General features: G+C 40.9%; 2 protein-coding genes, 1 long non-coding RNA gene and 1 pseudogene across 4 annotated transcripts; 3 read left to right on the top strand and 1 right to left on the bottom strand.

Annotated features, from left to right (window-relative positions):
- The first annotated feature begins 9,098 nt into the window (after positions 1–9,098).
- Positions 9,099–11,362, top strand: LOC123470445 (annotated as a pseudogene).
- Positions 11,363–15,691: 4,329 nt separating this feature from the next.
- LOC123470575 lies at positions 15,692–16,288 on the top strand. The gene is made up of 3 exons (XR_006644307.1): positions 15,692–15,916; positions 15,986–16,155; positions 16,225–16,288. It is a non-coding gene; the product is annotated as an uncharacterized LOC123470575 (long non-coding RNA).
- A 4,574-nt stretch (positions 16,289–20,862) lies between these two features.
- Positions 20,863–22,759, top strand: LOC116933366 (differentially expressed in FDCP 8 homolog). Of its 2 annotated transcripts, none has more exons than XM_045170971.1 (6): positions 20,863–21,426; positions 21,490–21,642; positions 21,754–21,995; positions 22,064–22,195; positions 22,262–22,351; positions 22,415–22,759. In XM_045170971.1, exons 1-6 carry the CDS (start codon positions 21,009–21,011, stop codon positions 22,586–22,588), a joined length of 1,209 nt encoding a protein of 402 aa, XP_045026906.1. In that variant the 5' UTR covers positions 20,863–21,008; the 3' UTR covers positions 22,589–22,759. The 2 variants fall into 2 exon arrangements, with proteins under 2 accessions (XP_045026906.1, XP_032797038.1); XM_032941147.2 differs by having other exon boundaries at positions 21,490–21,654.
- A 95-nt stretch (positions 22,760–22,854) lies between these two features.
- On the bottom strand, positions 22,855–23,948 carry LOC116933367 (brain protein I3). Its single transcript, XM_032941149.2, has 3 exons — positions 23,676–23,948; positions 23,482–23,594; positions 22,855–23,197 (listed from the first exon to the last, which is right to left on the bottom strand). The coding sequence occupies exons 1-3, from the start codon at positions 23,737–23,739 to the stop codon at positions 23,069–23,071; spliced, it is 306 nt and encodes a 101-aa protein (XP_032797040.2). The 5' UTR covers positions 23,740–23,948; the 3' UTR covers positions 22,855–23,068.
- Between the last annotated feature and the right edge of the window lie 3,255 nt (positions 23,949–27,203).

Genomic DNA, 27,203 nt, shown 5'->3' with positions numbered 1-27,203 from the left:
GTGATGTGAAGAATACGGAATCTGTATTTGAATTGACCGTCGGCCATAGATGTATACACAAGACTCAAGGACAAAAAAGGGCTTTTAGGGCCGAGCTAGATTCCGTGAGGGAGTGGGGACTGTGCTGCCAGATGGCGTCATCACACGCCCCTTCAACGAGCAAAGATAACATTCGGTAGTGTTAACTTTGTTCTACAAAGAATAGGAAAGAGGGAAATGATCGGGACACAAAACGTTGGAATATCATAGAAATGTTGAGAAAGACCTTTTGTGTCTAATCGGCTGAAAAGAAATGACGTCTCGGTTGGCGGGGACGCGTCGACCGACGTAGAACGGGTGGAGCTGGGCCGCCTGTTGCTGGATGCTGGACGTCTTGAGACTGGATGGCTGGTGCTTTGACCGGTACTGGTTGAGGTAGTGAAGCTGATACCGGCTGGACTGGGATAGCAGCCGGTGCACTTCCGGGGGTTGGAAAAATCGGGACGCGAAGGCGGAGAAAACGCCGGTTGCCCCGAAAGATTCGCCCAGCCGGAGTCTTAATGAGGTAATCTCGGTGCCGGCCAACTTCCACGATAATTCGAGGGTGACCCACAGCTTACTGACGGGGTGCTGGATCAAGATATGGTTGCCGACGACAAACGCGGTCAATTGCCGAGTACGTTATTTATAATGGGCAATTTGGAGTTCCTTAGATCGTCTTGCCCGTTTTCCAGCGTGTCGGCTGCCTTTTGCCATTCGGGCGCAAACGAGCGGCGGTGAGCCGGCAAACAATCGCGCACTGGGCGGTATAACACTAACTGTGCTGGAGATGCACCACTTGAGGGTGGTGCATTGCGAAAAAGTAAAATACTTTTCGCAAATTTCGTTTCGTCAAACGCTCCCGACGTCAATGAGCAGCGAACGAGGGACTCCTTGGTGTTTATCTTGGCCTCTGCGCGGTCGTTACACTTGGCGTAGTATGGCGAAGACGTCAGGAGAATAAATCCCCACTCAGAGAGGAAAGCCGGAATTCTGCCACACCGAATTGTTCCCGTTGTCGGAGCAGAAGGCAATCGGAGCTCCTACACTGAGAAAAAAAACAGATATGGCCCATGATAGCACGAGCGGAAGTTTTGGTGTCACGAAATGCGACCACGTAAGACCAACCACTAAAACCATCCACCATGACAAGGAAATGTCGACCGTTAATGTCACCTAGGTCCGCATTTATTTGCTCAAATGAGCGCGTCGCCGGCGGACGCAGAGGAAAAGGTTCAGGTGGTAACGACGGCAGATGTTTGTTTCACTCATCATATTTTTTGGTGGCGTTCACAATATCATTGTTGATGCCGGGCCAGTATACGGAAAGTCGAGCTCGCTGGCGAGTTTTAGTAGCGCCTTGGTGCATCGCCGACAAATCACACAAAATGGATGCACGGAGGGATTGGGAATCACTACGCGGGGCCCAACGGCGATCATAACTTCGGTTTAATCGATTGTGAGCCGATCTTTTACGCACCAATAGGGACGCAAGTCAATGTCTACATTGCCTTTATCGTTCGGAAAACCTGCAATTATTTGATTCTTTAGTTTTATCATGATGGGGTCGATGGCTGCTGCGCTTTTGATCTTCTCTAGCACAGGGTCGATAGTTGGATAAGCCGTCGATAACTCGGCTTCGATGAGACTGATTTTTGCGGGAAAAGATGGTAACCCATCGCCCAGTTCATCCCCGGTAGTCACATGATCAATTGGGGCCCGAGAGAGGGCATCGGCGTCGGCGTTCTATTTGCCGGGTACCCAGCGGGCGACGAACGAATATCGTTTCATTTTTAGACGCAAACGCAGTAGGCGGGGGTTATCTAACTTTTCCATTGCGTAGCTGTTAAGAATCGGGATTAACAGTTTGTGATCCGTCACTAATTCGAAAGAAAGGAGTCCTTCTAAGAAGTGTCGGCACTTATGCATTGCCCCGGCGGCACTTAAACACTCGAGTTCGATCATCGCGAAACATGATTCGGCATCTGAAATGAAACGAGAACCTGCTTGCACGAAACGCCACAAATTTGAATCGTCGAGTGGTTTGAGCAAGAATCCGAGTCCGTTTAGCCGTGAAGCATCGACGTGGAGACTAGTAAGGCGTCCTGGGTCGTAAAACGCCAAGTCGTTGATTGTGGACAGGTGCAAGTATATCCTGATTTGAGTAGAGGGGATAAGGGGTCTAAGGCGGCGGCTAACTGGTCAGAAAAATGGCCGAATTGCTGACACAGCCCAAAAAAGGAGCGGACGTTGGTGATTGAAGTGGGCACTGGGAATTCTCGGATACCCGAGTGAGCGCTGGGTCTGGGTGGAAACCGTTTGCTTCGACGACGTACCTGCCAAACGTCACTGCGGGTTGGGCGAACATTCTTTTGACTGTATTGATGGGCACATTGTGGGTTGCTGCTCGGGAGAATAACGCTCGTACCGCTTCGACGTGCTCGTCGTAGGTAGCGGAATAGACGAAAACGTCTTCAACAATGCGTCTGCAATTAGGGAGATCGTCAAACAGCTCCGACACCCGGTGACAGTAGTCATTGTAGGGAATGAAAAGAACGATTGCTGGCTGGAAACAATTTGTATTTGTTGAAAGAGTGGAGACTAACAATGGAACAGAGTAGTTTGTCCTAGGTTTCTGAGACAACCTTCCTGGTCCAGTTTTTGTTTGCGACTACGCCACGAGCTGTCTTGTCCTTTCCTTTTTCGTTCTTTCCTTTTCTCCCCCACCCTCTTTTTCCTTGTTTCTGCGCGCCAAAATTAGGGGGTTATTAGGTGAGAAGAGAGAGAAGTTGTGCGTAGGAGGAGGGGTACGAGACGGTAAAAAAAGAGAGGGTGTGGGATTGCAAAGTCAATTTGCAACAGTCATCGCCGGCATGGGGGACTCCGAAAGGTAATCGGAGGTATTGGTACCACCCCAAAAGCGTGGAGAAAATTGTCAGGTCAATAGATGGGTCATCCAGTGGCACCTGATGATATCCTTTCAGCGCGTCAATAACAGCAAAAAATCTCATTTCGGGCGGAATGGTGCGCACCGCTTGAAAAGGTGTGGCCGTTTCAAAATTTGGCATGATGATTCGTTTGTTTAGCTCTCGAAAGTCGATAACAGGCCGGACGTCACCGTTCTTTATCATCACTACTAATGACGGGTGCACCCACTCTGTCGGCTTTCACCCTTTCCGGATTATTCCGGTGGACTCGAGAGCGTCCAACTCTTCTTTTAGTTTCGGTAACAGGGGCACTGACACTGGACGGGAGCCTCGCATGGCTACCGGCTCGGAATTTTCCATCATCTGAAAATGACTGGGCAGCACGGTCATCGGTTGGCATGTTCCATCGAAAATTTGCGGCTGTTTGCTCATAAGTTGGCGGAGGTCGGCTTGCTGTTGGCTGGCGCTAGGTGGCGTGTGCGCCACTCACCCGACACGGGTGTGCGGATAGTTGGATGGAAGCATCCCCAACGCCTGTTGGCTTGTCTTCGATAACACTGGCTGCTTTACCTCACGTAAAACGTGAACGGCAGTTTTTATTAAGCGGGATTTTTTGTCATTTGTCGTCCACTCAATAGACGCGCTAAAAACGCCGATGCTAACGATCGGGCTACCTACAGCCGTGACTGACTGAATGCTTTTTCCCAGCGACACATTACTAAATTTCTGCCTGTAAAGCGATTCCGGGATGGCATCGAGGTCAGCACCTGTGTCGGGAAGAGAATGAACCATGACTGCGGCGTCCTCGCCGTTGGTCGTAGGACATTTTTCAGGCGTAATGGATAGTACCACTAGATCAGACGCGTTCACTGCCCCCACTCTGGGAAGGGATGAATCAACATGAATGCCCTGTTGTTTCAGGGTAGTAGACTTTGAACTACGGCAAACTTGCGCGTAATGATTTGGCAGGCCAAACTTGTTGCACTTTCTGCCTTGGGCCGGGCAAATCGCCAAGGGCCTACACCGCGATTTTGCCGCAGTTCCAGCAGCCCGAGAACGTTGCGCTGGAAGGATTACTGCCAGCTATGGCAGTTTTCCCGTTTTGTCACGATGTGGTGGTCGGCTCGACGTCTGCTTAAATCGCCCATACGATGAAGTGGCAATTTGGATTGCTGCTGCATCTCCGGTTTTCAAGTTTTTTATTGCTTGTTGAACGCTTCCGCTGTGCGTAAAATTGCCAGCGCTTGGTCTAGCGTAAGCGTATGACCTTGTTCAAGGAGTTTTACACGGACTTCGTCATTTTTCTAAGCTGAATATAAGCTGTCCTATAATTCGTGGGTTTACAGCGGGCACAACAATCGGTTTCGAACTCACTTTCGGGCCAAGTCACGCAACTTGCACAACCAGTCATCAGCTGCTTGTTGGACGCCTTTCTTCTTTGCACAGAAATGCTGTCGCCACACGTGGTAGTTGTGGCCGGCGTTGCAACGGATGCGAATATGGCCGATCACGATGGAGTGATCGTCAAGCTGAGCGTCGGTGAGGCCCATGGAGAGGACGGCTTGAAGGGTGTCGGTAGACAAGCAAGACAGCAGCGTGTGGGCTTTATATACGCCTCGAGCATTTTCATCCAGTGACGTGTCGATCGTCGCCAAACTGAGGAAAATTTGCAATTTTTTGTGCCTCAGTTCAAAAGAGTCTTTGTACTCATCGAGATTGAACGCAGGCGGTTTACCGTATCGTTTGAATGCCATGTTGGTGTAATACCCCCACAGCCCCGATGTCCAGCGCACTAACTCTTTCCAACTTGGACCGTCGGGCGATTCACTTCGGCAACGGCCACAGACCAGTGAGATGTAAGAAACTGACACAAGCTGTAGAAAGTGCAATACCCTTGGCGATGTCACCGATTACCACCGATACGATTCAGTCCTAGAACAACAAAAAGTCAGAGAAACGCGAGTCACTTGGTAGCTTCGTGCGTGGCTATGCGCTCGGCCAATCAGGCGTCGATTTCACACGATACGGCACACTTATACTACAGCCGGGTAAGTCAATTTACGGTTCAAATAGAAATGTACAAAACACAGAAAACGTATGTGTAGGTACGAGAAAAACCGACTATACTACCGAGGGGGTGGGGGCTGTGCTGCCAGATGGCGTCATCACACAGCAGAATTCGCGTATAAACATGTTGTGTTGATCCATGGCCCCCCACTGGCCATCGTCTAGGATAGAGGACCGAATTTTACGTCCGGGTTATTTAAATACTTCTGCAAACAACTCAACATTGAACAAAGACTCACCACAGCCTACAACCCGGCGAGCAATGGGGAGACGGAGAGATTTAATCGTACCCTAACGACTATGCTAAGAAAAGAACTCGTCGACGGCCAACATTATAATTGGGAAGATGTACTGGGTGAAATCTGTTTTGCATACCGAGCATCCGTCCATTCTTCCACCAACGAATCTCCATACTACATGATGCACGGCAGGGACTGCAATTTGCCCATAAACAAAATTTTGGGGGCAGTTTCCGAAGCCGTACCCTCATCAGGCGGTTACGTGGACAAACTCCTAGAAAGACTACGATACAGCTTCCACCGTACACGAGAAGAAAACGAAAAACGAAACGACGGCAGTAGAGTGCGATATAATGAGACAGTCGAGGCGATGCAACGAGAGCCCAATGATGAAATCAGAAAACAAATGGATATTGAACCAAGAGCCGGAGGACGTAGGATATTGGCTAAGAACCACCACTGTGATAAACACGCAACTAGGAAAATCCAACGTATCCCATGGATCCCTATCCCATAACCATCTAACATTATTTTTGATCGACACCTACGGAAAACCAACTGATATCGCAATTCGACAATTAGAGAAAGGCGTGGGATTCTGGTACGAATCTTCAATGAACGTTACTTGGATCCTCTAAGACGACTCCAAACAGTTGGACTTTCACGTATGGTTGATGCCACGCTGCCAAACCGTGAAATGCGACCAAAAAATTGACAGTTGGACCGTGATCGGAGACAACCATTTTTTCATCATTAAATACCCATTGGGATCGTCCGCAGTTACCACACCATCCATCATCAACAATATTGTGACAAAAAGAAATGACTCCTTAGATTTCAACATCCGACAAAACGCAAGAATCCAGTATTTGGAGGACGCCGCCATCAGTCACGAAAATTAACTCATCCGCGTCATCCAGAGCATGCAATACGACCAACGACGTGCTAAACACGCACAAGCCGTGTCAACCACCAAATTTAATGTAAGTACCCAATGTAATGTAATATAATATATACTAATATAAATATAAGAAATTATTTAAATTTTAAACACACATCGGTTAGTTCGGTGTGGTTAAGCGGGTCTCAGGTAATCCCCATACCAAAGCAATACATGAAATTTAAATAACAGGAATTAATAGCCTTTGCAAAGAGCTATTCATTTATGTAAAAGTTATTATAGCTATTATGTTTTATTCTTATAGCTTTTCCGTGAAAGAATACTTAAACATTGCGTATTACTGGGGAGATGGGGGATTACCTGAGACCCAATATACCGCACCGACCTACCCGATATAAGTTTAAAATTTAAATAATTCGTTACGGGAAAACTATAGGTCAAAAATTAATAAATTTTACATAAATGGATAGCTCTTGGTAAGGGCTATCGATTTCTGTATAATTTGTGAGCAGATATGAATAAGAAAAAAGTTTGAAAAAGAAATAAAATTAATACATATGTCTAGTGAGTCGAGTATATTCATAGAACGCAAAAACTACAACAACCTTTCTGTCAAAAACTTTTTTGTTAATGTAAATTATTTTAATTACTTTACAGAAATGGATAGCCCGCATTAAGAGCTATCAATTGTGTAAAATTTATATGTTTTGGAGTTATAGATTTCCTGCAAAAAAATTATTTACATTACATCATGTATTGGGAGATGGGGAGACCCGCCAAATCGCACTACCCGATAAATGGCGCATCGGTTTAGTCCTCCAATAAGTACTTTGGTAAGCCATTTTTTTACAGAAATGGACAGATTTTATCAAAATGTAACCATTTCCATAATAGTCTAAAGTTTTTGACTTAAAGTTTTCCCGTTAAACATTTATATCCGAATGAAAGGGAATGACGCATAGAAACTTGGGTAACAATAAAGTAAATCAAATAAAAAAACACACTTAACACTGATGTGTAATAAATTCTATTCATAAAATAAAAAAAGATTTAAAATAGGTAAAAACATTCTATTTGTGTAAATAAAAAAATAATAAACAATAAACTATATAATAAAAATAGAGGAAAGAAAAAAACAAATGAAATGGCAGCGCTGCAGAAAACTCCACTGTGGAGAGTGTGCACCGGAAAATGCATCGCGCTGTGCAAAAAAGTGCATCGTGCTGTAGGCTGCTATCACTCGGAATCACCACGAAACGTCTCTAAGAGCCGTCGCGATGATCGATATCTAGTTGGGCCTTAACCATAAAGCAACAAGGTCTCTGAGACGGCGTCTTAACGTGCAGATGATGAATACGCCAATGCTAAAGGATAGGGCCTTCCAAAGAATCTATTCTTCTTCGGTCTTTTAACGATTCCATACTTCACCATCTAGCCAACACCTATTTCACATTTAATCTGTAAACAGTTTACGTGTTACTACGTATTACTACTATAAAATATATAATACGTATTATTCCTATATATTAAGTCCTATATATTATATATATTCCTATATATTTAAGTCCTGTATATTCTATATACTACGTATAATATTTTAAATCTCACATCGTTCGTCTGCTACCGTCGAACTGTCCCGTTTTTCATCCTCTCTCTCATCTTTATCATTTTGTGTGTTTTTTGAAGTGTTCTTGCCACAAACTGCAACTCATGAATAAGTTTTTTAAGCTGATCTCGGTTCACTTGTGTCCTTGTCTCATACCACAACTCCTCGATAAGTTTTTTACGCTAATCTCGGCCCACTCCATGGATCAGTCCGACGGTGGCGCTCCTAGCGACCCACTGGGGAGTGACAGACGATGTAAACATTGCAACAAGACATTCCAAATTGTCCATAACGGCCATCGCTGCTGCACTCCTGAATGCATGAAAGCCCAGCAAGCTCTAAGACGTCTGTCCTCCAGCACGTCTACGGCCACGAAAAAGTCAAACACGTGGAAAAAAGATACTACCCAATCTCCTGACAAGGTGGATTCCAACGATACGAAAAAGTCAAAAGGCTGACACTGTTTCCGCCTTTATTGCTGATCATCCACTTGCCACCATAAACTCGCTAAGTAAAACTGATCTTATATCCAGCTTATATTCTGCTTTGTCCCTTCTAGAGAATCAGCTTCTTGTTATTTCTGAACTTGAACTCGCAATCTCTCGACTTAGTGATGACAACGTTTCTGTTCTGGAATCAAAAGTCGCCAGTCTTAGTAGCGATTTGGAAATCCAGGAAGATCAAGTTAAATGTCTAAAAGATGAGGCTGTACAAATGAAGGTAACTTTTGCTGATTGCGTCCTAAAACTCCAGCTAGCTAGCCCGCCCCCCCCCCCCCGGTAAAGCCAGCCCACTTTTTTCTGGTCCGTCGAATGTCTCTGTTGCCCGTAACAACCCCTCTAGTTCAATTCTAGTTGCTAAGTGCGCCGACGTTTCTGTGCCACCTTTAAACGTCCAGGCCGTTGAGGAGTTGCTGGATACCCCAAATAGTGGGTTTATTCCCTCGCATGTTCCTTTTAAGAACAACAAAATGTTTGTCAACCATTTCATTTCCATTTCCATTCGCAGAAGCTAATCTTAAAACACCAAGATGCGTTCGTAAGACAATGGGGGTACGCGTCAGTCACTTGCTCTATAGGTTTGTCTTCAATGATTTGCCGTTTTCTCAGGATTACGAATCCAAATATTTTATTTTATTAACCCAGTTGAATATGTAGTCATGAGTGATTGATCGTTACAATGAATATAAGTTAAATTGCAAGAAAATTTCTATTTAAAAAGGAAGGGGGGGTCAAGCATTTTGTAGCGTAATATAAGGAGGGGGGTATATTATTTTGTTACGGGCTGTGACCAATAGTGGGGAGGGGGTAAAAAAGGCGTCCAAAATCGCGTGACGTATTATGTGGACGGCCCCTTATGCGCATCCATGTATCCCGCCAGTTGTAGCAAATTTCCCCCCTGGGTTCTCATCCTATCACCTGCTCTCCGCAGACCATGCATATGGGGCTGTAATTCGAGTACGTGACTCAGTGGCCAAAGCTGGCAACATAGTCTGTAAGCATATCTCCAATTTTGCTGCTTGCGTTGAGCTGTCAACGACGCAGGGCCCCTTCGCTTTTCCTCCATATACCTTCGCCCTTCCATTTCGAATTTCTTGGCCACGATTTCTCCCGTTTTTGAGGTGGCTTCCGCTCCTTTTGCAATTATTAGCATTGACATTAATCCCACATAACACAAGGCAGTCCGTCGGATGTCCGACAGATGTCGGGGTCGGATGTTGAGTACATCTTTTTGATATCCTCCGGACAGCCCGATATCCGATTTGGATGTCCTACGGATGTATTTTTTTTTGGTTTTGACCGCCCTAAACAGCGCCGTCGGACATTCTAAGGATATCCGAACGGGCTTTCATTTGGCTATAAATATGACATGTATTGGACATCTATTCATGAAAAAACATTAGGCTATACCATGATTCGAAATCGGGTCTCCCGCATCACAGTCGAATCTTATTCCACTGTGCCAATCTACAGATATAATATGTATCATTTTCGAACAATACAATCGAATTTTTGTAAAACACTAGAGCTTTTTCGATACCAAATCACATACAGGATTTTTAAGAAGTCAAGATGATGTCGAACTTAGGTTAAACCAGAGGTGTATAAATTGAAATTAAACAATTTATGCTAAATATTTTTTGAATTTTAAACTTCAGCATGATTTATTAAGTTTAAAGTAGTTTTTTATTATTTGAAATTATAATCCTATCATAATAAGTATACTTGCTTTGAATATTATTAAATGCTGAATAATATTTATTTTCTGTAAGTTAATTTCCAATGGCTTCGTTCCCGTAAGCTAAACGGAAAGCCTGTGCAAACAAAATCACGACTTACATATATTTTATTCATTTTTGTAATAAATTTTAAAATAAACCATCCGGCAAATAGATAATTACTCCTTATTTTTTTTTATTTTTCGTATTAAATGCTAGACTTAAAATAAAAATACGTTCAAGGGAAAAATTTGAACATGGTTAAGTTCTCCCCTTTTGGAAACAAAGAAATTTTGACAATTAATAATGAAACTTAGTGATCGGCCCCAATTAGTTCTAATCGAGTTAACCGCCCCGCACCGATAAAGTGCATTTAGGGTCCAATTGAGGTGCCACTTTTTCAACCGGGGCGGTGGGGGGAAAAATTTTAGGTTAACTCGTTGCCCCGATGCAATTTTTAAAAAATGCTGTTCTTTCGGTTTCAGAGTAAAAATTGGAGCAAGCGGGTAGAACGAGCTATTATCGGGGTTGTTATCGGATCGATCGGGTGAAACCGTCAATCGATAATGTTTTTTGCATTGATGAATCGATTGATTGCAATCCAATTGATTGCAAACCCCAATTGAATTCGGGGAGATGAATTTTCCACCCTGAGCCCGCCTCGATGGCCCGAAATGAGAAACCCGATTTGCAAAAAGCGCCCCGACTGGCTGGAGGATCCTTAAATGAAACCATTGAAAATCTTCTTGGCTGTTGGAAGGAGGTCCGTAGAATATAATTTCCCTACATCCATTGCACTTCCAAGGTGACTAGCCGACGGACATCCCTGGAACTACCCATTGAGTACATGGATATCTAACGGATATTCGGCCATGATTCGGACATCCGACGGCAGAAATGTGCTATATGGGATGCCAGGTCCCGGCTCTGGAATAGTGTATACAAAGACAAGCGTGGCTCTGAACTTGATTCCTTTTTGGTCTGCTCTAGGCTAAACGTCGTCAACAGACCGCACACTGAGCTCGATTTCGTTCCTGCATGGACATCTTTTGTTGATCTCACCCTTGCTGGTGACCAAGTCAACGTTAACCGCTGGCTTTTCCTCTCGATTCCCTCCCTATCTGTTCACCCATAGATTTTCTTTGAAATTGATCACGGGGATTTTGACAAGCCTAACAAGAAATCCTACCGGCCTTCTGTACCAACGCTGCCCCGCATCAATCGGGACCTCTACTCCATCGAACTAGCGAAAGCTCTTGGCCGACTACCCATTCCAATACATATCGAGTCTTCTGAGGCAGTTGAGGCCCAGGTTGCGAATCTTACCTCTGTTTTATCTGCGAGCGCCTTTGCCGCCAGGGTTCCTGTTTCTCGACTCAAGGGTAGTAAAAACATGATGTGGTGGACTAAGAATCTCTGTGCCCTTCGAAGCAGAACCCGATCTTTCTACAAAGCCTGGTCAAAACATAGGAATGCTCAAAGCGAACAGCTGTACCGGAGTAGCAAGTCGATGTATCAGCGGAAGATAAGAGCTGCTAAGTGCAGAGCCTGGGATAAGGTCAGGAAGAGTATATGTTTTTCGTGTCCTTTCAGACTTCAAGGGTAAATCTAAATCAATCCCCTTACCATCTGAAATCCTAATCGATGGCGCTCCGTCAACTGACCCGATGGCGATAGCTGATGGCTACGTCCGGCATTTTTTTCCGGACGAACCTCCATCCAACACAGCTCACTCAGCAGTTGAAAATGAACCCCTGGCCTCCATTCACGCCCATCACGACGGTGTACCCCCTGTTATTTCAGACTGGGAATTTGAATCCGCCGTACGCTCATTAAACCCAAAATCTGCTCCAGGAAGAGATGGCATATCAGCCGACCTACTACTTTTTAGCCTACCGTTAATCAAACCTTACCTCTTCGTAATCCTGAACGCCTGTATTCTCATGTGTTTCTTTCCGGTTTCGTGGCAAAATTTCGAAGGTTGCAGTGATCGGCAAGCCCAACAAAGGCGACTATTCCTCCTTAAACAGCTACAGGACGATCAGTTTTGTATCGAACCTAGCCAAGATTCTTGAAAAGGTAGTCCTAAGACGGTTAGTCTGTCTCACCAATGCAGGGGACTGGATTAACACTAATCAGCATAGTTTTAGAGAGAATATGTCGACGGAAACAGCGGCGCATTACCTGATCTCCTTCATCGAAGGCGCCTTTTCCGATAAAAAAGTATGCGCCTCTGCCTTTCTTGACCTTAAGAGTGCCTTTGACTCCGCCTGGCATCCGGCCATAATTTCTGCTCTTGCCAAACGTGCCTGTCATCGGGAAAACTATAAGCCCAAAATTAATAAATTTTACAGAAATGGATAGCTCTTGGTGAGGGCTATCCACTTCTGTAAAAGCCATGAAAAAATATTCATAAACAAAAAAATTTGAAAAAGAATGAAATTTTTGACTTACATCCATTAGGTCCAGTATCTCTATAGAGCGGAAAACTCAAAAAAAATTCTTGTCTTAAAATTTGTTGTTTATGAATATTCTTTCATTACTTTTACAGAAATGGATAGCACCGAGAGCTATCTATTTCTGTAAAATTTATTGATTTCGGGCTTATATTTTCCCCGATAAAATTTTTTAAAATTTCATGTATGACTGGGAGGAGAGGATTACCCGCTACCCAGTAATCCGCACCGACCTGTTCTAAAAATGGCTAATCGGTTTACCATTCGAGTAATTACATTTCAGCAATTTTTAAAAATATTTAACTAATTGTTTTCCCGATTATGATTTTTATTGGGGCAGGAAATTCCCTGAGACCCGTCAAACCACACTGACCTACACAAAAAATAGCCAATCGGTTTACTACTCAAGTAGATCCTTTTAAAGCGACAATTTAACAGAAATGGATACATCTTGATGAGGGCTATCCATTTCTGTACAGTTTGTCTATTCCGTATTTATATTTTTACGGATAACGTTAAGTTATTAATACATATAATACGTAGTATATACGATATATAGGATGTAAATATATAGAGATCCATATAATATTGTCACACAAGTTGTATTTGAACGGGAACAAATGAATACAACAAGTGATAACTTAAATTCTAAACAATGGTTTAACACGAACAAAAAGGGATAACAATTACCAAAAATTGGAGAAGCGTCTGAAGACCTCTAGGGAAACCAGGGAACTCCTCTAACGGAGCCCAGCTCCGGGAGCTCACCCGATGGAGACTCATCTAACGCAGATTCGGGGCAGCGTTTTATACCGTTGCGCGAATTACTCTTCTTCCGGGCTGCGTATCTACGTATCTTTCTTAGAGCGGACTTCTCCCGATAATTTCTTCGCCACGATCGCAGCGTTGTCCAAGGAGCGGCGGATGACTTATCTCTGCGAAAAGATAACCAATCTCCCTTTTCACCCGCGACAGGTCCCCCTTCTTCAAGACAGGCGACCCGACTGTACTAATCTTCTGCGATCCACGAAGGTTGATGAAACAAAAAAAAATCAGCTTGCGTCCTCTTGGCAAATAAGGGACTTTTACTCCTTCGTTTTTATTCCTTCCGGTTGCGCTTACTTGTTCAAATGTTTCTTGTATTTCCCGGATAGTCTTAAGGATTTTTCTTTTTTTTTTTTTTTAAACCGCCTGCCTTCGGCCACGGAAGAGTCGCTGCAACTGCATACCTTCCGGCCGTTTGAGATTTACCATCCACTCGTTCGGGAGCCTTGCACACTTGAACCAGCAACTGGCGGCGTCATCAAAATACTTTTCAAAATTATTTTTTTTCCAATATCACGCCATCTGTTGTGGGTGGAATATTCTTCAAAGCGCTCCATCAATTGGTGCGCATCTTCTTCCGAATTTCTTCGGAAGATTGGCGGGCTAATATATTTTCTGACAGCTTCCATAGCTTGTCTTTGCGGCTGCTCAATATGCCTTGAGGCACTACAAATTGTTGTCCCCCGACCGGAACAACTGGACTCGTCGCCGCTCTCAAATCGACCTCGGTTTCTGGATCCGAGTATAAGCCTCTTGAAGTCTCGACTGATTCACCCTGACTGTCAGCTCTTTGGTCAAATGGTCCTTTGGAATAGGACCTTCAAAATTTTAGGGCTTCACCAACAAAGGAAGTTCCACTCTCCAACGACGAGGCTGGGGTAGGTGAAGTTTCTACCGGAACGCTTGACAGTTCTCGAAGCGGATGTAATCGGCAGCTGGGTCTCTTAGACAACTAGGTAGCCGTTGGTTTGTCCTCTTCGGCATCGGCTAACAATGACTGCAGCACGCCTTCGTTTACTCTCAGGCAACGAGCTGTGTCTTCAACAATTGCCACACCGCAGCACAAATTCGTTACTTACTGGTAACGAGCTGCGTCTCAAAAATTAAAACTCTGCAGCACGAATTCGTCACTTACGGGTAACGAGCTGCGTCTCCACCAATTGTCACACGAGTTGTATTAGAACAAGAACAAACGAATACAACAAGTGATGACTTAAATTCTAAACAATGGTTTAACTCGAACAAAAAGGGATAACCATTACCAAAAGTTGGAGAAGGGTCTGAAGACCTCTAGGGAAACCAGGGAACTCCTCTTACGGAGCCGAGCTCCGGGAGCTCACCCGATGGAGACTCATCTAACGCAGATTCGGGGCAGTGTTTTATACCATCGCGCGAATTACTCCCCTTCCGGACTGCATATCTGCGTATCTTTCTTAGAGCGGACTTCTCCCGATAATTTCTTCGCCACGATCGCAGCGTTGTCCAAGGAGCGGATGACTCATCTCTGCGAAGAGATAACAAATCTCCCTTTTCACCCGCGACAATATTGCAGCAAAATTTGGCTTTTGTTTTTTACATGCATTGAATTTACTCAAGTCAAGACAGATCAACCTCATTTTTGTCATGCATTGGCTGTTGTTCGATAGCTGTTGCTTTTAAAAAATATGTATGCATGCAACAATTCCAATGGAAAAAAAAAATGCGCTCAGCTCTTAGCAGTTGACCATTTTATTTTTTTTCCTATAGGCCAAATCCATTATATTCTATTTTCTTGGATGCACAACTAAGAATTTGAATTAGACAACCATAGCGTATGTAAGTCGTCCTTCAGAAGGCGGCAGTGTGGTACCAAACTTTGCAAAGAATGGTACCACAAGGAATGTCTTCCAAAAAAACAGCATTATGCCTTTCAGGAGACTTAAAAAACCCCTTGGAAATGCCCCAAATGCCTTTAAGTTTATTACAAGTTTTATTTGCATTGTTGTACGAAGAGTTTACCTAGTTAAGAAGTAACCATGTGATATAAACTGTCCTATACTTTCATATTTTGAATAATGCATATGTTGACTTTTAAATACTTTTTTTAGTTTGAAATTTAATATTTGATATGGGCATGGAGTCCGCAGATTCCAGTCCGCAGTTTATCATGCCCGGTCCGCACTTACAAATTTAATTGCTCCGTGTACAAAACCATCCGCATTTTATCCCAAAGCCCACGAAAAATCAGTCAAAAATTTTTTGCTAGTCCTCAGATGAAAGTCCGCAGTTTCTCCTGTCCGCAGTCCACGGTCCACATTCACATTTTATCCTAGCCCAAACCTTGTTGCCATAAAGTATGCCTTAGAATGAGACAGTAAAATAGCAAGGTAGCCCATGGCCTACTATAAATGGTTAAGGCCAGTAAACTTCATTCTTCCCTATGAAGGCGAGAGGATTTGCTACCAAAACCAATCAGAATCCTTTCTGATCACGTGCCGATTAGGGCCAATCAGGAGAGGGAGGATACGACGACGCCATCTAGCGCTCGATAGTGTGACTCCTTAAATAATAACAATTTACAGAGGACAGGGAATTTGACAGACAGAAATGGCCGACGTCTGCGGTGTGACAGGTTTAAGTTTTAACATTCCCAGTGTGATTTATCAAATTTCGGTTTACGGTATGTGAATATATACGGAATTCAAACTCCACCTCATTTAATTTATAAATTGAAAACTTATTTTTACAGTATGCCAAGAACAGGACGTAGGTTGTGCAGTTGCAACCAAATGTCAGGCAACTCACATTAGAAAATTGAATGTTAAGCTTTCATCTCTTTTTATGCTGCAACAGTTGCAACATTTTTGGATAATCCTTTTTCGTGGTTAATGTTAGAAGCAAGAGATAGGAAGGATAAAAGTGAGTACTTTATTATTTATTATTTCAATGTTTTAGCTCTACGTTCCTTATTTGCATGATCAAAACTAGGGGAGAACGGGGTCAACTTGGACACGGGTCATATTGGACAAAGACTCTAAGTGCTACATGTTATGGAAATTATTTTTTTTTTTTATTTTTGTATAGACTGCAATGTTTAACGTTCTAGAAAAAATATTGATTAAAATCGAATCATTATTGTTCTTGTTATCGCAGAAGTGAAAAAATGGCCCTGTTTGATGTAACATTCTTCCCTATTACTGTAAGCATTTTTAAAGTGAAAAACACTACAAATGAATAAAATAATGATATGTGAAATATCCAATTCATTTCTTTAATGATTGATAAAAAACTTAAATTTTAATGCCTTTCCAGCGTTAAGTTATTAACGAAATACTAAATAGCACCGGGTTGGGTCATTTTGGACACACAGTTTTGGGGTCATATCGGACAACTTCGATATTGGAGTGGGAGGTGCTTGTGGGGAAGCCATATACGCCCAAATAAGATATCGATTACAAATCGATACTCGATACTCTGTTTAGCCCTCCCATTTTACTCTACCCGCCTACAAATTGTCCATTTCAGCCCCCTATTTCGTAAAAATGACATAACTCTCTATTTTTCATTTCTATTGCAAATATTTCAATATGAATGAATAAAATATTGAATAAGCAGTCTACCCATATTTTTTTTATATTTATTTTATGTCTCCTTATGAGGAAAACTGGCAGTGTCCAATCTCACACCGTCCCTGTCCAGATACTCCCCGCCGTTTAAATAAAAACTAAAAAAACCCGACTTTATTAAAATCCTTATAACTCATTTATTTTAAGACTTAAAAATTACAAAAAAATTGTAAAGTTACCCAAGAAGGTGCTGCACCATTAACTAAAAATAAATATTAGAAAAAGAACATAGAAATCTAAATAAAGAGGAAACAAATTTTTTGTCCAGTTTGACCCCGTTCTCCCCTATTCCTTTTTTGGTTTAGGATTTTATGCAATTTTCTCTTGTTGGACAAAATTGGTTTAAGATATTTTTTAAAAATAACTCCAATCAAGTCCTTGTTATTTTCCCCAGGTCTTGCAATTTCACCCACAAAAGTTCTGCATTTTTCCAGCTGGGGAACAGGGAATTCTACAAGGCCGTTGAGCATGAACGTCGACCCCGATATCTGCATAAGGCTTTCTTTTACGAATAAATAGATTGCCCACCGCCTGGAGACAAATTCGACGGAAGGATACAGTAGACCACCACGGTCTGCAATGCAAATTGAAAAATTTTTATATAAATTATTTGTCACGCTAATTGTTGATATGTTTTACCTAGGCGGTATATAAGTTGCATCAAGGGGTCGGTGCATTTAACACCCTGCAATCTTGCAATACAGTCCTCACAAAACTCTTGCTCGGTCAGCACACGGACGACGTATCCAGCAAGGAAGGCTACCGTACATGATTGGGATGATGTTTTTGGTCTTACTATTTCAAAGAAAAAGAAAACCATAGGGTAAGTTAAAACGTTTAGAATCAAATTATAGGTGTACCCAGAGCTTTGTAAATTTCATTTAACATTATGAAATTTGACTCCGGTAACAGTGCCAGTGCCTTCGTCATTTTAATTTTACTTTTTTCGGAATTCCGTATTAACTTGTACTCTTTTTCAGATTCCCGAGACAAAGTGGTGTTGTCATAGATGGAATTGTAGGCTATCCCAGTTCGGAGAATCTTCTCGAACGCCTGTGAATTTGCTGTTGCATCTCCCTTGAAGTTGCCTCCCATCATTTGCTGAATAGCCCCAAACAATTGCTCCACAGGATCGCTTGAGAATCTTCTGGTGAGTACATATTTAAACCCTAACTCTTGTAGTAGATGGCGAATGCATGCTACAGTAGACGATGTTGTGAATGTGAGGGCCTCTTAGGTTTCCTGTGTCAGGAACTTTTTCTTCGCTTCTTTGATAGCGTCTTTCTCTTCCTTAGTACCATCTGGCATCCTTTTAACAATGTCGTCGACTTCCCGGTGCCATTCATGCAATTTGGGATTAAAATCCCATTCCAAAAAGTGTAGCCGTTCATCCAGTGGGGAATAGTAGGGCATTTTATCAGGAAGACGATAGCGTAAATGTTCTTTTACGCTACTTACATCGTGTAAGCAGTTCCAGCGGTATTGACGTTCCATGAAGGTAACCGTACTTTCTACATCTACAAATCCCCTTGTTTTCATATCTTCATATTGGTTGGAACGCTATTCCTTTCTTTTTCCAGTTCAGCAACTTTGTCTTTCAATTTAATTGTTTTCTTCTTTTCCCTTCTAAGCAACTGAAGCAAATTTTCGTGTCTTAATTTTCTTTGCTTTTCAGAACATAGGAAAGAGCGGGTGTTCCCTACCGCACGGCCAGATGCTTGATTCCTTGGCAAAACATCTACCCAGTCGACGCTATCATCTCTTTGTAATTGCGGATTTAGGAGGCGAACTAACCTAATCGCTTGACGTGCATGTGTTCCAGCCAGAGAAATGGATCTAACCGGAGCAACAGGTCTAGCCTGAGAAATAGGGTTTAAAGGTGAAACTGGGGAATCCGGAAAACAGGTGCAGCCGTACATATGGGACCATCAAGAGAAACGGATCTAGCTGGAGAAACGAGGCCAACGGGAGTAACCGTCGGTGTAGCCGGAAAAATGGATCTTGCCGGAGAAACGGATCTTGCCGGAGAAACGGATCTAGCTGGAGAAGTGAGGCCAACTGTAGCAACAGCCGGAGAAGCGGACGTATCCAAAGTAACAGCTGGTGTAGCCGGAGAAGGAGATCTAACCGGAGTAACAGCCGGTGTAGCCGGAGTAACTAAGGTAGCTGGATAAATCGATCTATCCGGTGACAAGGGCACCGTAACTGTAAGCACAGTATTTTTCTTCTTAGGTGGATTAAATGCCGCATTGTGATTGGCTGAGTAATTTCGTTTCCGCTCCGAAATTCCATCTACTACACAGATGAAGACAACATGATTAGTAGGGTATGGTAAAAATCACAGACGTATGACTATTGTACGTCTCATTAATTAAAATTTAAAATTAGGCAAATGAGACGATTCAAAACAATATCAGTGTCGCGTTCTGTCACTCACTGTAAGGAACACTGCCTGGCTTCAGGAGTCACATGGACGTTTTCGGATCGGCAATCCCAAATTTGAAAACCACGCCTGACTAGCTGCCCACCGTTTTTCAAATGTTGTCAACTTCAATATTCGCGTTCCTCCAAAAGTCTCGTAATTTCCATTTTTCATGGTCTTTCTCAATAAATGTATACATTACTTATAATAAACTTACTCGATTTGACTTCAAATGTGTCTGGTACCGCATCACTTTTTAAACGCAAGGAAGATAGCCCACACTCTCGATATTTGGATACAGAGAAATGAGCACCACAAACACAGTTTTTAGACAAAGGTGCCTAACTATCTTTAAAACCTTCTTTCAAACCTTGTTGTCTTAAAATAGTGATCCACCTGTCCCGCAAAATCTCATTCGACGGAAAAACATGGTACGAAACTGTTTTTTTTTTACTGCTGTTAGCGCAGCCTCGCACTACGCAACTTTGAGTGACCATTCTAGACTGAAACACGTGCTGACGGGATTCACGATCCTATCTTTAATTCCCATCCCGTAATTAAGTTTCCCTACCTTTTGCAAATCCGTTTATGTGTGTGTAACTGCATGTGACAAGATTTCTAAATTTTTTAATGGAATACCACATTAGAATATCAACCGAATAAATTTATATTTTAATGATTGCGTTTTTAGAACCAATATAAAAATGTAAAATTTTCAATTTCCCTATTTTGAATTGGTTTTATATTTTTTATTTTTATACATTATTACGGGTGGTAATATCGAGCGCTAGATGGCGTCGTCGTATCCTCCCTCTCCTGATTGGATCTGATCAGTACGTGATCAGAATGGATTCTGATTGGATCTTGCAAGAAAATTTGGCCACGCCTCTCCCCTTCATGGAGGACCATACAAGTTTACTGGCCTTAACCATTTAGTAGGCCATGGGCAGTGCTTCCACTTTTAGTGTTTTTACCCCGTTTCAGGGTTTTTAGACTATTTTTTTACAACTTTTGGGTTAAAAAACATTTTGGGGTTTTCCAACATTTAAGGGTTTTTTATAGGGTTTTTAAAAAATACTCGTTAAAAAATGATTGGCAGCTCTGGCGCTGCCTGCCTTTACAAACATAGATGCATGCAAAGTTGCAGACGACAAGAAAAACAATTCAGTCGAACTCGAAACGTCGAAAGTCAAAACTCGAAACGTCGAAAGTCGAAACTCGAAAGCCCTAGCGTAATAGAACACTGCAGCATAGAACAGGCCAATTTGCCCATCAAAATCAAACACAGGGTTTGTAATGTGTAATTACTGCCGTAATTGTGAATTCCAAAATAAGTTATTCAGAAATGTGTGCTTTTGAACGTAAAATTTCCTTGTTAATGAAAATGCAATATAGAAATTAGATTTTTCCATGGTTGTCGGTCTATTTTTTTATGGGAAAAATATCTGTTCTACTTCTACAGCATTTTTAATTACTTTTTCTGGCTTTTTTCGGGGTTTTTTAATGAAAACTGTCACGGGTTTTTTACAAAAAAAAAACCTATTTTAGGTTTTCTGGCAACGTCACAGGGTTTTTGCTGGTGAAAAAGTGGAAGCACTGGCCATGGGTAGCCCGACCGTTAATGTTTGTAAACATCTTATTCATTATTCAAGCAGGCTTTACAAAGTAAATAAATATTAATAATTGAGTGGGTGTAGATTGGCCACTGTTAGTGTTAAGGGGAAATGTCAGCCGATGACATTAATGAAAAAGTCGATTATAAGAAGAAAGAACCTGGCTGCTTGAATAACCTTCTATTGTATGAAAACTACTATTCACGGCAACACGAAGACGTATGGAAAATGGGAAAGGTAGTTGAAATTCAATTGGCTATCGACAAGTGCAAAGAAAGTATCCTAGCTTTGAAAGAAACATCTGAAGAAAAACGCCTTTTAGTCCAGCGGCTAGTTAAATTGCGGCTGAGGCTTCAAGAAGTTCAGGAACTTGAAATATACACAGATCCTAAACAAGTCAAAGTGGTGCAAAATCACAAATTTATTTGCCAAACTGTTACACAGCTAAAGTTTCATGCATCTCAAATTTATTGTGAAACATGTTCTGGTCTGATTTGGATCCCAGTTCAAAGTTGTTTTGCTTGTTTGGGTAATTTTATATTTAATTGATAAAAGCTTATCTTTTTCTAGTTAATTTTTGGTAAAATTCCAGAGTGTGAATACATATCACATGGGCAATGTCTGAACAGTGTCAAAAGAATCTGTGCATCTGTTATTGTTAAAGAAAATCCTACTTACATTCTGGAAATTTGCCCAGAGAAAGGCTTAGGAAATCAAAACTACCGTTGTGCTGAATGCAAAGCCGGTATCTTATTTAGTAAGCTTCTTGTATCTAGATTGTTAGCAAGTTTTTAGTTATTTTTGTTTGATTTTTTTAAATTTTAATATATAATCAAATTTGTTTGTCTGGTTCTAGACACTACACTAAACCAACCTCTTTTGTGTGATTACTCTGGTCACTACTTCTGCAGTGAATGTCATTGGGGAAGTTTAAGTGTAATTCCATCAAGAGTGGTGCTGAACTGGGACTTCCAAGGATATCCAGTATCTAAAGGATCAAAACAGTATTTAAATTTAATGATGAAAAAATCTATTCTTAATTTGGAATCCATCAACCCTAAGCTATTCAGCTTTGTAGAAGAACTAGCTTATGTCAAGGTGTACATGGGATTTCTTAGAAAAACCAAAATAATTAAGTAATAATGTTTATCAACTATATATTACAGCAACTGAGAAGTAACTTCATGATAATGAAGGAATACATTCTAGCATGCAAAGAGGCATTAGAAGCTAAACTGCTTCGTCTCTTAGAAGACCGCCAACATTTCGTGGAGAACTCAGACTACTACAGTGTTCAAGTAACATAGAAACGAACAAAACTTTTTTATGCAGAAATGTTCGTAATTCATCTTTTACTCGAATAGGACCTCATCGACATTTATAACAAAGATATGCTATCTTACCTTGACCCTATACATAGTCAGTTTTTTCGGCATATTACGCAAGATTGTTTGGTACTGTCCTTTCAGTTTAATAATTCCTAGCTTGATAGTTCTAATAATATTAATACATCTAAGGGCTGCCGAGGTAAAGGTCATGTATGTCGATTATGTGGCCAGCTTCCCGAAGTCTTTCCCTTCGAGGTTTCCGTCTCGCAATGTGAGAACTGTCGCAGTGTATTTCATCGACATTGTTTTGAAAAAAAGGGCGTTGCTTGCCCGAAATGTTCTAAAGATAAATGTGTGAACTAGAAAAACTTCATTATTGTTATTATTTAAAGAAAATATAGGTTTGTGGGTTATAGTAGTATTATTTACATTGTTTGTGATTTAAAAAAAAAATCCTCTTAATTTTATGAAGAATTTTTTACTGATCCTGTAAATACAAAAAATGTTGAACAATAAAAAAAATTGGAAAGCTTAGTTGCATCTGTGGTATCTAGTATAAATGCAGTAAAGATCATGCTCATGAAAATAGTATAGACTTTGTTTCTAGGTACATGGGAAAATATACCCCATTCATTTATAGCCATTGATTTATTGTCCTTTAAAAATGAATCAGAATGATTAAAAAATTACAGAGGCACTAGTTTACATGATATTGGATTTTGGAAAAATAAATCAGATAAAACATAACTTATGATCCTTTACAAATTCTGTAGGTTCCTTCAAAATCATGTTGCTCATAGCTGACCAGGAAATGAGACATGTATAAATTTTATGATTTATCTTCTAAAAAACGGCTCCGCAGTTAAGGCACCGCCTTTGTCGCAGAGCTAAGCAACAAAGGATACCAATAGGGAAAAAAAGAATGCAACACAATAGCCCCAAAAAGGTAAATTCATCATCTAGAACACCAACCTGAATAACAAGAAGTTAAATTAGTAAACATTCTATCTTCTTTCCTCCAGCCATAAAGGATGGTTGCATAAGTAGTAGATAATGGATGAAGCCCAATGAAGGGAGCCAATGTTCACATGAAACTGTGCCTCCGCTACCACAACAAATGCTCACCAACCATATATAATACAAGCATCTGGGGCTGTTGTATAATTGATAACATTTCTTTATAACTTTCTAAGAGAGAACTGAGCAACCATCCTTCAATAACTGTTCATGTGTAAAAAAATTTTTTATTGCATTACTCTGCATGCTGGGCAACCGCTAACAAGAAAAATGTTTCCTGCTGGATTGGGAGTAATTATAACGGTAGTTGTTCCAGAACTTGTGACTCCAGTAGAACCATAGGTTTGGGAGCCTAAGATAGTTTAAAGATATGTTATAATTTTTTACCATCTTAGAAATGCTGAGCACGGCTATGAAATCTGATGTCACTTGCTCGATATTGACTGTTGAACAAACGGAGTGTAGGCTGGAGGTGGATCATCAAAATTAGCATTCATCTTGCACACTTCGTGTTCGAGTAGAACGTGTTAAAGCACAACAATAGGGCTGGAGTGTCACAGACACTAATTTGTCAAATATACACCAATTTGGTTATTAAAATTGAATCAACACACGCTCTACTGATATTGATACTTGGGGGCGGAAAGCCAGAGTAAAGTAAAGTGCCGACGCGGACTGCGGACTGGGTAAACTGCAGACTTTTAGCCGTGGACTGGCTCAACGGCGCAACAACTTTGTCAGCAGTTTGCAGTTTCCCAATTCTGAAAACCGAAACAATCCGCAGTCCACGTATTCAACTCCATCTCGTTCAGGGGCCTGAACGCTGTCAGGCAAAACATGACGACAACTCCTGTTAGGGTTCAGGTCCCTGGCCTCAATTTGCAGCAAGAGATAGACAGCTCAATTCGCTATACTAGCGCAACTTGCTTTACGCATTCAGTTGCAACTCCATCTCGTTCAGGGACCTGAACCCTGTCAGGCAAAAACACAAAACCCCCGAGCCGTTATTTTTTTGTTTTGTGTTTGTTATTATTTATGTTTATTGTTTATTTTTCTTTCTGTTTCCTTTCCGTAATACAATGCCTTTTAACTTTATAATTTTGTTTTCATTTATTAGAATATTACTTAATTAAGCAACGATATAATTTCATTAAAATTATTGTAATAATTGTGAATTTCCACTCATGGGCATTCGGGTAATGGAACTGGTTCCAAAACCCGATATCATTACTGTGTACCCTATTTGACTTGTTTTTTGCAATACATCATAGTTTTATTTATTTTCCTTCACTTGCACACCCATTTTAAGTTAAGGCTGGGCCATATCTTTTAAAGTGGGTATTTTAATCGAAAGAAAACCGCTTGATAAATACCACCTACCTACCCGAGTAATGACCCATCAGCTAGCTTTTTCAGGTAGGTAGGTCGGTGCGGTTTAACGTGTCTCGGGTAATCCCTGTATCACAGTACACAAAATTAAAATAGCTTTATAGGTAACAATATTAGGTATAAATAAACAAATTTTACAGAAATGGATAGCCGATGATGGGGCTATCCACTTCCGTAAAATTTTTACTTAAAAAATACCTAACCGAGTAGTAAACCGATTGATATTTTTGTCGGTGTGGTTTGACGGATCGTGAACTAAATGAATTATAATCGGTAAACCATAAGCTCTATATTTGAAAAATTACAGGAACGGATAGCTCTTGATTAGATCAATCCATTTGTGCAAAATTATCAAATTAAAAATTTTACTAGGTAGTAAACCGATTTACAATATTTTGGTTTGGTTGGTACGGTTTCCGGGTATCGGGTAACCCCCCCTGATTTATGTAAACTTAATAATTTTTGCGGAAAACTATAAGTCCAAATTAAATAAATTTTACAGATATCGATAGCCCTATAAAGCTACCCATTTCTGTAAAATTATGAAAAATATTCATAAACAAAAACTTGAGACAAGACGTTTTTTATAGTTTTTGCGCTCTATGGATATACTCGACCCTATTGACAAAAGTAAAATATAATCCTTTTTCTTTTTTTATGAATATTTGTTTAAAATTTTTAATAGAAATAGATAGATCTTGATGAGGGCTATTGTATCTGTAAATATTATTTAATTTGGACTTATAGTTTTCCGCAAAAATTATTTAGTTTTCATACTACTCGGTTAGGTATTTTTAAAAATTTTCGGAAGTGGATAGCCCATCATCGCCTATCCATTTCTGTAAAATTTGTTAATTTAGACCTAATATTGTTCAAAAGCTATTTTAATTTTGTGTACTGTGATACAGGGATTACCGAGACACGTTAAACCGCACCGACGTACCTACCTGAAAAATAGCTGATGGGTCATTACTCGGGTAGGTGCTTATCAAGCGGTTTTCTTTTTTTTAAAACCCACTTTAGAAGATATTGCCAGCCTTAACTTAAAATGGGTGTGAAGTGAAGGAAAATAAATAAAACTATGATGTATTGCAAAACCAAGTCAATAGGGTATACAGTAATGATATCGGGTTTTGGAACCGGTTCCACTACCCGAATGCCCATGGTGGAAATTACAATTATTACAGTAATTTTAATGAATTATACTGTTGCTTAATTAAGTAATATTCTAATAAATGAAACAAAATTATAAGTTAAAGGCATTGTATTAAGGAAAGGAAACAGAAAGAAAAATAAACAATAAACATAAATAATAACAAACACAAAACAAAAAAAAAACGGCTGGGGGTTTTTTTTTTTTTGGTTCAGGTCCCTGAACGAGATGGAGTTGCAACTGAATGCGTAAAGCGCTGTACGATTGAGTTGCCTTCTCTTGCTGCAAATTGAGGCCGGGACCTGAACCCTAACAGGAGTTGTCGTCATGTTTTGCCTGACAGCGTTCAGGCCCCTGAACGAGATGGAGTTGCACGTATTATACGGGACATGGTCGCAAACAGTGTTGCCATATTGAGGATAATTATCCTTTCAGAGGATAATTCTGAACAAAAACCAGTCATTTACTAATGATCGTAAATGACTGCAAAAACTAATGCTGCAGGATAATGGATAATCGAGGATAATATCCCAAAATACTGAAATATCATTGTTTTTCCTGGATAATCATGGAAAATGTATTGGCGAATCATTTGGCTCTAGCAGGAAAACAAATATTTTTATAGAGGAGCTGTCCGCTTTCGCTGGCGCTATCAGCACTCACTTTGTTTCAGTGCCATGCCGGACTGCCAGTCTGACTGCCATACAGCAATGCAATCGCTGAACGAGTTTTTAGTTTTCTCAAAATCAATCGAAATGATCACAGGAATCGCACGAGTAATGACGTTCTTCTTGGTTTAATGAGGACAAAGTTCCTGATTAAAAACACTAAGTCAACGGTAGCTACGATTACATTTCCCGATAAGCTTATTGATTGTGTGCAAAAAGTGGGTGCAAACGCCATCATGGTTTCAGATGAATTCTAATATCTAAGAATATTTCTGTCTTTATCTTGTTTTATTGTTTAGTAAATTACGTTATCTTGTCAACATTTGTGTCGCTTTTCAAAAATGTCTCAAACTGCATTTTAAAACTCAGATAATAAAAATTCAAAACCCAAGTGATAACCATGATTTGCAATACAAATTTGAATATTTGTATATCCCAGAAATGTGAAAAACCTAAACTTTTTATGGCTACACATACATTTACACTCCTAGTGAGAGAATAACAGTATGTAAAACAATCGGAATATCGGATAATGTGAGGATAAAAACAATTTTTGGAAAGGATAGTATTGAATAATCTGGCAATGTTGAAAGGATAGCCCAAAAAAAGTCGTGGCAGCACTGGCAGGGATGCCACGGAGCGGAGAATTCTCCTTTTTGTGGAGATTTTATGAAATAATCTAAACATGTGGAGAATGCATTCTCCACGGGAATTGCACAAATTGGGTTATTTTTTGAATATTAGTTGTCAA

The sequence above is a fragment of the Daphnia magna genome, linkage group LG3 (genome assembly GCF_020631705.1).
Source record: "Daphnia magna isolate NIES linkage group LG3, ASM2063170v1.1, whole genome shotgun sequence".
NCBI classification, from domain to species: domain Eukaryota; kingdom Metazoa; phylum Arthropoda; class Branchiopoda; order Diplostraca; family Daphniidae; genus Daphnia; species Daphnia magna.
The sequence above is the reverse complement of the archived record's forward strand: the minus strand, read 5'-3'. Positions and strand labels throughout refer to the sequence as shown.